Source organism: Trachinotus anak, unplaced genomic scaffold, assembly GCF_046630095.1.
Source record: "Trachinotus anak isolate AG129_WGS33_773 ecotype Australia unplaced genomic scaffold, CSIRO_AGI_Tana_v1 ptg000019l, whole genome shotgun sequence".
Lineage (NCBI taxonomy): Eukaryota > Metazoa > Chordata > Actinopteri > Carangiformes > Carangidae > Trachinotus > Trachinotus anak.
Genome location: NW_027273870.1, coordinates 29,886,280 through 29,900,735, shown reverse-complemented (window position 1 = coordinate 29,900,735; position 14,456 = coordinate 29,886,280). Strand labels below are relative to the sequence as shown.

The following is a 14,456-nucleotide window of genomic DNA, read 5'->3' as shown; positions in this document are numbered from 1 at the left end:
TTGATTATTCATGTTTCTAAATGTCTTCTTTGTCTTTTATCTGGTTCTCATGTTGGTTTTTTTTTCTTTTTTTGTGCATATATTACATTTTGGTTATTTTATTGATCATTTGTTCTGTCTTATTATGAGTGATATTTTTCTTTATATATCTTCATTTTATGTGTTTTCATTGAAACTATTAAATGAAGTTAAGAGAAAAAAACTGCTTGAGAAACGGTTTGTTTTCTTCAGAGTATCATGACGAGGGACTAAATCTGAGCAGATTTAGATTTTCAGAGACGTGGGACAGAAATGAATGAAGACACGACAAAATGATGCTTGAAAAAAAATGTCATACTCAAGGTCCACTTACTTGTTGTTCTGGAGCTTTTGAGCACATCACAAGCAACAGAGAACTGACACAGATCAGTTGAATCTTTTATTTCCAAATCTGTCAACAACACATTCATAAGGCCACGGACTCACTGCACATTCTGGTTGGATTCAGACAACAGGAAACAAAAACATCCAAAAATATGTTTTCTCAATATAGAATTAGATATAAAAGAGTCTGTCCTCCATTTTTAAAGAGATTAGATGAAGAAGTGCTTCAGGACACAGTCACAGAAACATATTTACACAACTGCAACATTAAAGGAACAAAAAAAGAACAAACTAAGAGTCTAACGTTTTCAAAATAAAAGCATCTGCAGTGATATCTGAGGGTCAGTGTTTGTTTAAATACAACACAAAAAACTGACAGGGAGAGTTAGAGTGAAAATCCTTTCTGATCACCTGTTGCACTGCTGAACAGGTAGGAGTTCAGGTGACCTGTGGGTGAAGCAGGACCGAGCACCAGAGGAAGCTGAGGGTAGAAAACCAACAGTGTGTGATGAGCTGTTAGAAATAGAAAACTCAGTATTCACCTGCACAGGTGAGAAACATAACAACCAGACTTTATTTCAGAGCCTCACTGTTTTTAAAATCCTTCAGTAACAGCAGAGGAGGAACTCAGCTGAGTGACACAGTTCACTGTCTCATGATAAACTAAACACGACATCTTTAAGGCGGGAAACTGAAAACCTGTTCATACTGAGGAGGAGGCCTCACAGACGACGGCAGTGTTTGTCTGAACATGTGTGAACACGTTAGTGTTTATACTTAGTACTGAAACAATTTATCCATTAAAGCTCCACAGTCTAAAGGTAGATGTCCATGTGTTTGTGATTATAAAGCAGGTCTAGGTTCTATATTAATACTGTGAAAGTATCAAAGCCTCAGTCCACAGAGAAATGCACACAGCCTGTATTCAGAAACTGAGCCTTAAAACCAGCCGTCAGGACTTCTGGAACTTTGTGATGTCACAACAAAGCAGTCACCAAGAGACTCAGATCCTCTCCTCTGATTGGCTGACTGACCTGTTGTTACTAGAGCTCCAGAGAGAAGCCTGAGAGAGGAGATGTAAAACTACACTGTGATGGTTTTTGGTTCTTAAACCACAGATATATCTTCTGATGGAGATCAACACTTCAAATAAAACACAGAAGAAGAGTAAAACATGGAGCTTTAAAGGACAAACTGAATCAATATGGTTGATTGATTGTTTAATGATGGAGCAGAAACTCTCACTGGCTCCAGCTGCTCAGACTGCACGGTTCCAGTAACTGTTTAGTTCGTCTCTGCTTCTTTTCTTTATCATCACTGACTGAATATTGTTGGTGTGAACTGTGGTTAACATGATTCACTGTGTTCTTATGTTTTCTTGATACATAATCAATAATAAACCTATTTTAACCTAGTGTTTTGTGAACTAAACAACAAATCTAAATAACTGATCGACCAATCAACAGCTGGCGTTCACAGACCTCTGCATGGCTTTTTCTCTTCTGTGTAGAGAACAGATTTCAGGTTAAATGTTAGTGACGATTTACTGCCAACAAACCTCATGTACAGACTCCAGCCAACACTGAGCGTCACCTGTGAGCAGGTACTGAGAGCGTGTGTCGGATTCCTCTGAGCCTCAGAGCTCCACTCAAACACATCCATGAGTCACACACACCTTCCTGCTGGTCGAAATACTCACTACAGCAACAAATGTGGATTAATCCGCCGCTGAAAATAGTCCCTAACAAATACTCTATTCCTGTCCAGGAAATTACTGAGACTGTTTACAAAGGAAAGTAAACGTTTGTGAGGCGTCTGCTGTTGGTTTGAATCTGTCGGGTTTGTTGACAATAATAAAAATATAGTTTAGTGTCAGACACACCTCCACCAGAGAAGAAGAGTTAACAACACACACACAGCTGCACCGCGCATTACTGACATCTGGAGGGTGTGTGTGTGTGGGTGTGTGTGTGTGCGTGTGTGTGTGTGAGAACGCCTCTGCAGCCCAGGATTACCCATAAGACCTTTCTCTGCAAGATGTATCTGCAACCAAGAGGAGGTGGAAACTGCAGCGACCACAGCTCAACAACAACAGCAGCAGCTGCTGTGGAAAAGCAGCAGCGACAGGTGGTGGAGGGATGTGAGGGTTCAGGCTCAGCAGTAGATCCAGGATCAGTAGAGCCCTCCCTCCATCAGCAGCTTCCTGAGAACTCGTCTCCACACCCTCTATTAAAACTCGTCATGTCGGTGAAGCAGGAATCTCTGTGGCGTCCTCTCTCCTGCCAGCTCAGGCGTAGAAGATGAGCTCCGGGATCTGGCCCCCCTGCACTCCGGTGCCGTTGGTGCTGTCCGAGGAGCACTGGAACTGGAAGGTCACTTTCCCACACTGCACCTCTGTCATGCCCTCCTGGCCAAAGTAGCTGAGCTCGTTGCCATCCAGCACCACGCTGGCGGTGTAGAAGGTGTCCGGCTCAATCTGCACCGGGTACTCGAACCAGACGGGGAAGGTGCTGCTGGAACCGTCTGAGAAGTACTTGATGATCCTCTGGGCCATCGGCACGCCCTGACGCTTCAGCTCGATCTTGGCGCTGTACTCGGCTGAGCCGCAGCTGGAGCCGTACAAACCGAAACCGGCGATGAACACGCGTTTGTCCACAGCAAACTGGATGCTGTCGCAGCGGCCTCGGTACCGCCACTGGTTGCTCCTGTAGGCGCAGGACTGGAAGCGGTGGCAGCGCTGCGGCGCCAGGCCTTTACGAGGTTTGGTGCAGAACAAGAGTTCAGGCTTCTTGGCGGCGGTGTACCACAGGAAGATGTCGTTGGTCTCGTTCAGCGTGAGCACGCCAGACTGCGCTGCTCCGTTGGCGAAGTCCTCTAGCGCCATGGTGGGGATGCGGATCAGGTAGATGGCCTTCCCCAGGACCAGGCGCTTGTTCTCGATGGTCGGCGGCAGGTCTTGTCGTTGGCACTCGGCCTCGGCCCAGTTCAGCGCCGCCTCGAACACCACCATCTCTTTGGCGTTGAGCGTCTCCCGCCGCAGGATGCTCTCCAGCGTCTGGGTGTCGATGTCGCAGAAGCCTTCGGAGCGCAGAGCAAGCTCGGCCTGCGCGTCGATCACCTCCCAGCAGCGCTGCGTCAGGTCGGGCTCCTCGAACAGGCAGCTCTGCGACAGCAGCACGCAGGCGTTCTTGGCGCTCAGGCTGGTCTCCAGGAAGTTGACGCAGGCGCGGGCCAGGTGAGGCACGATGTACTTTTTGGCAGCATAGAGGGTGGCGAGCACGGTGTCGGCACACAGGTCGATCTCATCGCAGTAGATATACCTGTGGAGGTCAAACAGACGCTGCCGTCACTGAACATTCAGACTGATGACATTTCTACTGAGAGGAAATCTGAGCTCCACATACTTCAACATGGCCAAGAAAGATGGAGGCTCCACGTCAGGGATCCGGATCTCGTCCTGATCCTCGGCCAGTTCTCCGTAGAACATGGCGTGGAACACGGAGCTGCCGACGGCCAGGACGTACTGGAGCAGAGCAGAGAGACAGGATGGATTCATATCTAACAGAGACGCACAGCTCCTCAGCTCAATCAAAACTTTATTACTTTAATAGAAAATTAATTCAACACATTATATAGTTTGTGCCTTGATATTGAATCTCAGAGGAAACATCTGAATGAATGTTCATGTGACTCTCAGTGATTCTTCAGTTTCTCAGTCAAAACAGATCCACAGAATCACTGTCACTTCCACAGCTCTGCAGCTGCAGGGTGACGGGTTTTTACCTTGTGTCCTGGAACTCGCTGCGTCCCACCAGGGGGCCCGACCACAAAGTGAACATCGGCCATCATCTCATTGTTGAACATGACTGAATTTCTACAAGGACACAGAATTCACAGAATTTATGCGAAGAAAAAAAGATTCACATGGAGCCTCCTCCTCCCCCAGGACCTTCCAACACAGCTTAAAGACAAATCAACACTTAACGAGGTCATTAACGTGTGTGTGATGTAGCAGTAATGAATCTGTGGTTAATCTCAGTCTGAGTGAAATCACTGCTGCTGCATAACAGCTGAGACTCTTCAGCGTTCAGGATCTGAGGATCTGAATCCTGACTGAGGCTCCAGGTCTACACCAGGTCCTGGTTACTGTTTAAACCTGATACTGTTTATCATTAGAGTTAGTCTATACTCTAATGTTGTCTCATCTTAATAATCTGATGATAAACTGGAGACTCTGCAGCTGCAAAAGTTTTTGTCTTGTTGAAGGAGAAGCAGTTTTTTTTTCTTGACTTTTATGAGTCACAAGTTGTTCCTCAGTGTGTTGCAGCAGATCAGTGTAGAGGCTGAAAATGGTTCAGTGACTCAACAACACGCAGAAGAGGAGAACAACAACCCTGCTACACTGTCATATATTTAGCATGAGTAATGGTGAGTCCCTGTTTCGATCAGAGTCCAAGGACGTGGTGTTTACCGGCCAGAAGGTCAGTGGGAACAAGGTGACCCCCCCTCCCAACATCCCAAATATGTTCTACTGGATCCAGGTCTGGGGACTGGGGAGGCCACTAAAGTTCACTGAACTCACGGTCATGTTGTTGACACCAGTTTGTGACAGGGAGCATTATCCTGCAGGAAGCAGCCGTTAGAAGGTGAAGGATGAAGAGGGTCAGCGGCAACACTCAGACAGACGGAGAGCTTCAGACCAGGACCGACTGGTGTCGAGGCCCACACGGAGCAATGCCTCCGTCAATACACTGATCAGATCACCCAGGGGCTGGTCTGGGGGCACCTGGTCTGGGGGCGCTCAGATACTCACCTCTCCCGGATGGTGGGGTACAGGCCCTGCCAGTTGCAGCAGCCCTGCGCGGCGGCGGTGTTGTTGTTGGTCAGGTTCTGCTGCTGGTACTGCTGGATGGAGGTGGTGCTGCTTGCTGAGGCGGGGGGGACCAGCTTCTTAGTGGGGAACAGCTCTGCAGCCATTATCTTCCAGTCAGACTGCAGGCCGGCTCATGGCTGAACGGCGGAGTGTTGGGGGGGGGCTGCCGAGAGATGTAGTTTATAACAATCAGTGACAGTGAACGGAGCAACCAGACTCCGTTTAAAATCTGAGGGTTTTTCGCTGTAGCTGTGCTAATGTTAGCTTCGTTAGCCACACATCGTCAAAGTCCTTTTCACCAGCGGGTTTTCTACACATCACACCGATGAAGCCTGACAACACTACACAACCTCAACACAGAGCCAAACAGACACACAAAACTAAAAGTTCACCAGACAATGTCCGAGCCCCGGGGAGTCGTTTCACTGAGAACTGTAGCATGTTATGCTAGTTGGTTAGCTAACTAAACTAAAGGTTTATAAGGTCATTTCCCGCCGTCGTTCGGCTGTTTGGTGAATAACTCGGTCTCCACTTACTTCAGTGTGTACCAGCGATATTTCAGATCATATCCTCTCACCACATCCAGCGGGTTTTCAGCTGTTTCACAGACTGGTGGCTTAGCTTTGTTTACAGTAGCTAGCCAGCTTCTTCTTCTACGGTTGACGGCAGCAGCCTCAGCTCATGAGCGGAAGTCGCTGTCCCCTGGAGGAAGCCGAGGAAACCCACACAAGGAGCCGCGACTGCTCCTCAAACTGAAACTCACTGAAGTCATTCTGTGCTTCATTTTATTCTACGGTATTGTTTTTCCTTGTCTTCAATCATTATCATCTTTTCAGTTTAGCACTGACTTTTAGCTTTCTATTTTATTTTTCATTTTTCATTTCATGACTGTGATATTTGATTTCGTGTCCCCTTTTAAAATGTTAATTAATCAAAAGTGTATTAATATTCACAGTAAAATCAGAAGTAAAAGCTGCCAAATGTGACAAATGGGTCCTAAAAAATCTGCAGGTCCAAAGCATTAATAACTGTTTAGTGTCCGATGCTTATGAATGTTGTGAATTTTTCACCATGTGAATGAACCAGCTGGAAAATCTGATCTGGGAAACAGGGGATAATAATTATATAACATACATACATACATACATACATACATATATATATATATATATATATATATATATATATATATATATGTATATATATATATATACACACACACACACACACACACACACACAATATTTAATAGTAATATCTGATAATGCTGAATGGCTAATATTGAAACTAAGTGTTCCTCTCAGACACTTTATATCTGATGAATCAAGCTGCTGTCCTTGTGTATTTCTGCCCTCTTTCTTCTTTATTTTCTCCGCAGCTCTGGTTCATTTTGTTGTCAGTAAATATAATTATTGGTCGTCTTTTTCTATTCTTGTCTCTGATATGTTTAAAGTCAAAGTGTCGCTGGGCAGAACCCCAAACTGTTCCTGAGGGTCAGACAGAAACACACTGTGTGTGTGTGTGTGTGTGTGTGTGTGTGTTGCTGTTCAGTATGTGAAGCTGCAAAGAGACATGTTGAGTTATTGAAATAACACAAAAGCAACACAGACACACACCCCATCATGATATACAACATATTTCTTTATTGTTGTTACTGATAAATCCATCACTCTTTTCATTTAAAAATAAAAAGAACAACATGAAAAAAGAAAACAACAGTATGTACTTCATGTACTGTATGTACTTCATGTACTGTATGTACTGTATGTACTGTATGTACTTCATGTACTGTATGTACTGTATGTACTGTTTGTACAGCCTGTTTAGCTTCTATAATCTCTCTGTTTAACATTTCACTGTACACATCAAATGACAACAGGATAATTTACAGGTTTCAGTTTGAAGGTTCAGTTGTTTTTGGCTGAAGATGAGGAATACAAACACTGTGACGACACAGCTCAGCTGCCTACGTCACTGTGTCACTGCTGCTGTGCAGGTGACGTCCAACATCTGTTCCAACATCTGTTCATATCAAGTGTGAACTGAGATCAACGAGACCGTGACCGAATCACAAAGCTAACCATGTGGTTATTGTTGTAACCATGACAACAAAGATCGTCCAATGTTGAGGAAGTACTTCTTTTAACCCCGATCTCCATCTTTTCCTAAACATAACCAAACCATGACTGTTATTATAGTAACCATGGCGACGAAGATAGGTATGCTGCTCTCAGTACAGTCCGCAGTTTATTACTGTAACCATGGCAACCAAGGTCCGGTGCGCATGCCTGTAGGGGCGCTGCTCCAGGTTGTATCAGAGGGTTGATGTTGTTCAGGTTGGATTAATAATAAAACTGATGCTGTTGCTGTGAAAGTGAAACAAAGTGACAGATGTTGGTGGAGTTTGTTTGGGTTGAATTCAGTGTCTGAAGCGAACACCGCCTTTATTTCCCGCCCTGCTACAGAGACGGAGGAGGCCCAGTGGGATTCTGCTCGATCTCTTCACTGTTTTCTGTCGCTGTGTGTCAGTGGTTCACAACTGTGTGAAGTGACTCACTGTCCATTCACAACCACTCATCACTCTGCATCACTCTGCATCACTCTGCATCACTGCAGTCCAACCACGAAGCATTTCTTTCTCTGATTGTTTCATCTGAATAGTTTACGGAGGCCTGAAGAGGTGAAACTCTGTGATCAACATTTAAAAGACCAGAAAAGTCATAAAGATGAATGTTGTTTCTTCTGATCTGTTCTCTGTTTTTGTCATGTAAATGTGGACATGCTGTTGTGTTTGCTGTGTATGATGAGTTCCTTTCAACACAAACCTGGCTTTCAGGTTAATTCACAGCTGGAGGGTGTGTTTGTTATTGGGCTTTTGACAGGATGAACAGGGAGGCAGTCAACTGGCTGAATCTGAAAATGCACTTTTGCCTCCGTTTTGGAATTAATGATTCTGCACAGATGCACAAAAACGTTGAAGTGAATATACTCAGAGCAGGGTGTTATGGGTAATTGCAGAGGAGGCGATGGCGCATCAAACAAGCTGACTAACTGATCCAATTTTCTACTGGGAGGAGGCGGCTCCAGCATCACCCCCGCACAGGGAAGCATGTTCCAGCCTGAAGCCGAGCTGTTAAAGCTCCACACAGTCTAAAGGTAGGTGTCCATGTGTTTGTGATTATAAAGCAGGTCTAGGTTCTATATTAATACTGTGAAAGTATCAAAGCCTCAGTCCACAGAGAAATGCACAATTCAGATAAAACACCGGAGAAGTTAAAATATGGGACCTTTAAAACTTCAGAGTGGACATGTGTGAAAACTTTGGTCTTGGGTTTTAAAGGCAGAGGCCTGTTAGTGTTAAACAGATTTTAAATTTCAGTATAAACCTTTATGATCGCTTGTGATTGGACTTTGAAAAGATCCTGTTGTATTAAAGCAACAGTTTAGCTGATGATCCGTCATATTGCTGTTACTGGGTGACTGAAGCAGAGGTTCAGCTGTTCACTGTTCAGACATTTCAGTGTGGATGTAGATCTTTAGGAGAACGAGATGTGGTCGCACCTTTTAAAAAGCCAGTTGGCTCAGTGTGGACGCAGACATCACATGACTGAGCCAGTGGTGTCCAGCTGTTTTCTGCTGGAAATGAAAGTGAATGCTAAAGTTAAAAACACATTTAAAGTGTCAGGACAACAAATAACCAGACTCCATTCATTTTTTACATAATTTTACAGGAAAGCTGAATTTAATCTGCAGCCACTGACTCGCTGTGTGTTTACTCACCACACATCAGATCATGTTTGATCTTTCGGCTCATCTATGATTCACTTTGCAGTTGAAATTTCCCTTTACACCAGGTTAATAAATAGATCTGCTTTAATACCTAAAAACTGTACAAATCCAGTCTGTTTACCCTTTTTACACTAAAAGAAAAGCAAATTCATTTCCCACCGTGCCAGGAGCACAGCTGCATTTACGAGATGATCATTTGGTAAAAAGCAAAAATAAAAGTGTTGTAGTGCTGAGAGATGGAGTCATCATGAACACATACGTCTACTAACACCAGCAGAAACCCCGAAAGAAAAAACGTCACTTTCAAGTAAAACAGAGAAAAACGTCTTTAAAAAAATATCTACCTGTATCTTACAAGTCTGTCACCAAACACAAAGAGTCATTTAAAAAACTCGGCATTGCTCCAAACCATAATAATAATATTAATAATAATAATGATAATTACACAAAATACAGTATTTTCAGGCAGTCAGCATATAAAGCATGTACAAATCAGGAGGAGTGCTTGTGTGCAGTTTGGGAACTAAAAGTGTCACTTAAAGTCTTAGAGTTTTGTTATTATTGTTATTTTACAACAAAACGAGCTAATTAGCATTAGCAACAACACCTGTCAGGTTTAGCAGGAAGCATCTAGTCGTCTCAGTTGAACCTTTCGTCTTTAATTTGGTGTTTTAAAATCGTAATAAATACGTGACGTGAGAAAAGCAGAAAAATAAATGAGAAAAGCGTCACTGCTGCTTTTTTTCCTGCTGCAGTTTGTCAGAGTTTCAACTATAAATAACCACACACACAAAAAGCAGCAGGTTTTCAAATCAAGCCTCATCACCACAATCAGAACCACTGGATCTGAAGAAACTAAGAAGAAAGAAAGAAAACTAAAACTGAAACAGGTCAAAGCTGAAAGATTTCAGGTCAGTTCCAGATGTTTTCAGGTGAGATGTGGCTCTGGACAGAAGCTCCTCGCTTCTGTCCTCCATGTCTTTGACAGGTGTGGAGGACAGGAGGAGTTAGTCATCACCTGCAGATTCTCCAAACACACTGACGGCTTTCATTTCAAAATGATCCCACACACGATCTCCTTCTTCTTCTGCTTTCTAACAGGTGTGTCTGTCAGGGACGAGGAGGACTTTAAAGCTCCTAAAGGTAGATGTCCATGTGTTTGTGATTATAAAGCAGGTCTAGGTTCTATATTAATACAGTGAAAGTATCAAAGCCTCAGTCCACAGAGAAATGCACACAGCCTGTATTCAGACACTGAGCCTTAAAACCAGCCGTCAGGACTTCTGGAACTTTGTGATGTCACAACAATGCAGTCAGCCAATCAGAAGATAGGCTCAGAGCCTCAGAGCTCAGAGGCTCAGATCCTCTCTTCTGATTGGCTGACTGACCTGTTGTTACTAGAGCTCCAGAGAGAAGCCTGAGAGAGGAGATGTAAAACTACACTGAGATGGTTTTTGGTTCTTAAAACCACAGATATATCTTCTGATGGAGATCAACACTTCAGATAAAACACAGGAGAAGAGTAAAATATGGAGCTTTAAAGCCTCTTGACCCCCTCCTGCACCTCACCTCACCTGGCAGAGTAAAGGCTGAGACCTTTCATTAAACATCCCTGATGGTCAGACGACAGCGTCACAGGTTTCACTTCCCTGCTCGACTCAAGAATCAAAATCCTGAACGAACAGTTTTAAGCTGCAGCTTCAGGATGTGGATCAGGATTTACGTTTCACCTGGACTCATTTTCAGGCTGTAGCTTCAGCCATGTACTGATCAGCTGTGTAATTAGGTGAACATAACTATTGGATCAGACTACATATGTTGGACTTTGACTGGGATCAGGGATCAATAACCAGATCAGGATCCCTGTAAGTTCTGTAAGGTCCCATGTAGTTAGTGTTTGACCATTAGCAGAACTGTGGAGCAGCAGGTTTATGAGTGGGCCTCTGTTATACTTGTATGTTGTGCACTTAGCTTCTCCAGCTGCCAGCTCCAGGCTGTTCCTCTGACTGACAGCTGGTGGCGGCAATAAGCCAGAACCAGGAAGAAAAATTCAATCTGATCAGTGAAATCAGTCAATGTGTGTGCTGCTCTCACACAGAGCTCAACTCTAACCCCTGAGCTACATCACACCATCAGGTCTCTGTAATCCTGCTGTGCTGGAGCCTCGCTCCTCACCGTGTGGGCTGCAGGAGGCAGCACTGTGCAAAGGTTTACAGCAGAAGAGAGAACCTGCCTAATAAATATAAACAGGTGAGTTGTATAAATTCAGCCGTACAGGTGTCATGAAGGAGGAAATGATCTCTAGAGAGCAGAACAGTTTCTGTACCAGGCTGTAAACATGTTTCTTTCTGCTGTAAAGTTGGACATTTGGACATGGGAGTCTGTGGGGACTGACTCACTGCTGGAGCCAGACTCTAGTGGTCATTAGAGGAACTGCAGCTCTCAGCTCTTCACTGCTGATGCTTCAGGTTTCACATCTGGAGGTCGATGATTGGTTTGGACTGATCCTGCTGCAGGAAGAATCTGGACTAATCAGACGCCTCCTGATGATGATGATGAAGAATAATCTGAACATCTTTAGTGGCTCAAACTTTTGCACAGTGCTGCAGGAACATGTCACCGTGGACACAGCAGGAGCTGTCGCTCTGACTACAGCTGATTTCATATCGGATCGTTTCACTGTTTCACTGCCCTCAAAAGCATCTTATTTTGAAAAGAAACTCCTCAGGTGTTTGTGATCTGACCTGTGTTACCTTGACTGTCCAACTGGGGCAAGTGTCCTTGAGCAGCTCAAGGTCCTGACCTTTGACCTCTCACCTCCTGTGTGGGTGTTTACATGGTGAAATGGACTCCATGTGGTCTTCTTCAGGCTGTAGGCACAAATAATAAAAATCACACCACGTTAATGTAGAAGCAGAAATCCACCAGGTCGTGTGCAGAGTCGGCGTCGTCCAGTTATTTTACTGTGTGAGGAGGAAAACGTGAACTGGCTGCTCCCACATCCTCTCAACACCTAAAAGAAGTGATGCTCTGAAGAAAAAAGGCACGTTGTCATGACGAACACCTCAAAGCAACACCGTCGGGCTGTTCGCCCGAGTGTTGGGGTTAGTGACGGAGACGCAGGTGGAGTTTGAATCTTCACCTGTGACAGAAAAGAGAGAGAAGAGATTCCAGCTTTTGTAAAATGTACCGAGGGTTCCTGTTTTTATTTTTGGCCTTTCATTCATCGTCTCATCCAGAGGTTGGTTTGTTTTCGGGACCCGGGCCAGCCCGAGTCAAGGAGGCGGGCGGGGACAAATATTTGACGAATCTTACAGGAGCAGTCCGGGTCACTGTCACCTTCCGACGCGGAAATAAATTCCTCCAAACTCCACCTTCTTTCATGGCAGTGTCTCCTCTCCACTCGTCCTCAGAGCTCCACGCTCAGTCGGTTGCAGGTCATACGAAGACCTTGGCGAGCGCGTCGGCTCCGGCACTGCCGATGTAGCACTTAGTGGGGTGGAACGCCACGTCGTGGATGGACTCCTCAAACTTCTTGCGGTGGGCGGTGAACTCCTGGATGCACGTCTTGCTCTCCATGTTCCACAGACGGATCGAGCAGTCATGACCTGGGAGGACGGAGAGAGAGAGAGAGAGAGAGAGAGAGAGATGACCTCACTGCACTAGAAGAAGCTCACATGAACGGGTTTTAAACCATCCCCAGAGTCTCCGTTGATCAGGCTTGGATTTGACATTTGAGAGCGTGCAGATGAACACTTACTTCCAGACATGAGGTAAAGTCCGTTTGGATCCACGGCGAGACTCGTGACGGAGTCCAGGTGGGCGACCATGGAGTGGATCAGCTTCCCTTTAAAGTCACAACAAATTCTCAAGTTAATTTGAATTTTTATTTGTTGAACATTTTCCCTCCTGGTGTGTGTGGGACTCTGAGGACCTGGTGTGTGTGGGACTGTGAGGACCTGGTGTGTGTGGGACTCTGAGGACCTGGTGTGTGGGACTGTGAGGACTTGGTGTGTGGGACTCTGAGGACCTGGTGTGTGTGGGACTGTGAGGACCTGGTGTGTGGGACTCTGAGGACCTGGTGTGTGTGGGACTCTGAGGACCTGGTGTGTGGGACTCTGAGGATCTGGTGTGTGTGGTACTATGAGGACCTGGTGTGTGTGGGACTGTGAGGACCTGGTGTGTGTGGTACTGTGAAGACCTGGTGTGTGGTACTGTGAGGACCTGGTGTGTGTGGTACTGTGAGGATCTGGTGTGTGTGGGACTGTGAGGACCTGGTGTGTGTGGGACCTTGAGGACCTGGTGTGCGTGGTGTGCATGGGACTCTGAGGACCTGGTGTGTGTGGGACTGTGAGGACCTGGTGTGTGGGACTGTGAGAACCTGGTGTGCGTGGTGTGCGTGGGACTGAGGACCTGGTGTGTGGGACTGTGAGGACCTGGTGTGTGTGGGACTGTGAGGACCTGGTGTGTGGGACTGTGAGGACCTGGTGTGTGTGGGACTGTGAGGACCTGGTGTGTGGGACTGTGAGGACCTGGTGTGTGTGGGACTGTGAGGACCTGGTGTGCGTGGGACTGTGAGGACCTGGTGTGTGGGACTGTGAGGACCTGGTGTGTGTGGGACTGTGAGGACCTGGTGTGTACCTGTGTTATTGTCAAAGAACTGGATGTGGCGGTCCTCCTGTGCTGTGATGGTGATTGGCAGCGTGGGATGACTCAGCACTCTGTTGATCTTGCAGGGAGCCTCTGTGTTGTTGGGGGGGGGACAACATTAGCTACAACCTTCAGTCCATCAGTTTGTTGCTGGTTGTGCAGAAGTGTCACTAAGGTTGGGAACCACTGCACCACACAGCCAAGTGTGGGTTAATCCACCAGTGAAAATAGTCCCAGACGAATGCTCCACTTCCTCCTGTTTGACTGCTGCAGACTACAGTGAGCAGCTGGTAAAATGAAACTGTACATGTGTGTTTTTAAAGGTTTAATGTTGGTCAGCATCTCTTTCACAAAGATAAGACAATAAGCAAAATAACAAAATTAAATTTGGGACTTTTTATTCATAGGTTATGCTGCACTTTATTTTTTACTCTCCTGTTAATTCTTTTTGTTCTATTTCTATATTTTATTTTACTGTCTTCTAATGTTCCCTCTCATGTCTTTTATACATCTTATGTAAACAAATAAACTTGTGGAACATTTGTAAACAGAGAACATGATGATGATTGGTCGGTTTACCTGGCGGTCCAGCAGAGTCCAGCTTCAGGACGAGCTGCTGCGTCTCCATGTTGAAGAGTCCGATGTGTCCGGTGGTGAACGCCGTCACCATGTGAGCCGGCTCACTGCTCACCAGGTCCACCGAGGTGGGCACCCCGAGCTCTGACGGTCACACAGCCACAGGTTAACAACTGTGTGTGTGTCTGTGTGTGTGTGTCTTCCT

The 14,456-nt window shown here is 45.6% G+C and overlaps 2 protein-coding genes across 3 annotated transcripts in view; both read right to left on the bottom strand.

The window, feature by feature from the left end:
• Nucleotides 1–405: 405 nt before the first annotated feature.
• Nucleotides 406–6,100, bottom strand: btbd3a (BTB (POZ) domain containing 3a). The gene is made up of 5 exons (XM_071503111.1): nucleotides 5,773–6,100; nucleotides 5,177–5,399; nucleotides 4,147–4,237; nucleotides 3,768–3,886; nucleotides 406–3,683 (listed from the first exon to the last, which is right to left on the bottom strand). Exons 2-5 carry the CDS (start codon nucleotides 5,338–5,340, stop codon nucleotides 2,651–2,653), a joined length of 1,407 nt encoding a protein of 468 aa, XP_071359212.1. The 5' UTR covers nucleotides 5,341–5,399; nucleotides 5,773–6,100; the 3' UTR covers nucleotides 406–2,650.
• A 756-nt stretch (nucleotides 6,101–6,856) lies between these two features.
• Nucleotides 6,857–14,456, bottom strand: part of strn (striatin, calmodulin binding protein) — a 47,104-nt gene continuing 39,504 nt past the window's right edge. For both annotated transcript variants that reach the window (XM_071503110.1, XM_071503109.1), the window contains 4 exons: nucleotides 14,255–14,395; nucleotides 13,667–13,768; nucleotides 12,786–12,872; nucleotides 6,857–12,633 (listed from right to left, as the gene is read on the bottom strand). In XM_071503110.1, the coding sequence (XP_071359211.1) occupies nucleotides 12,464–12,633; nucleotides 12,786–12,872; nucleotides 13,667–13,768; nucleotides 14,255–14,395 (500 nt within the window). In that variant the 3' untranslated portion in view covers nucleotides 6,857–12,463. The remainder of the gene's footprint in view (nucleotides 12,634–12,785; nucleotides 12,873–13,666; nucleotides 13,769–14,254; nucleotides 14,396–14,456) is intronic.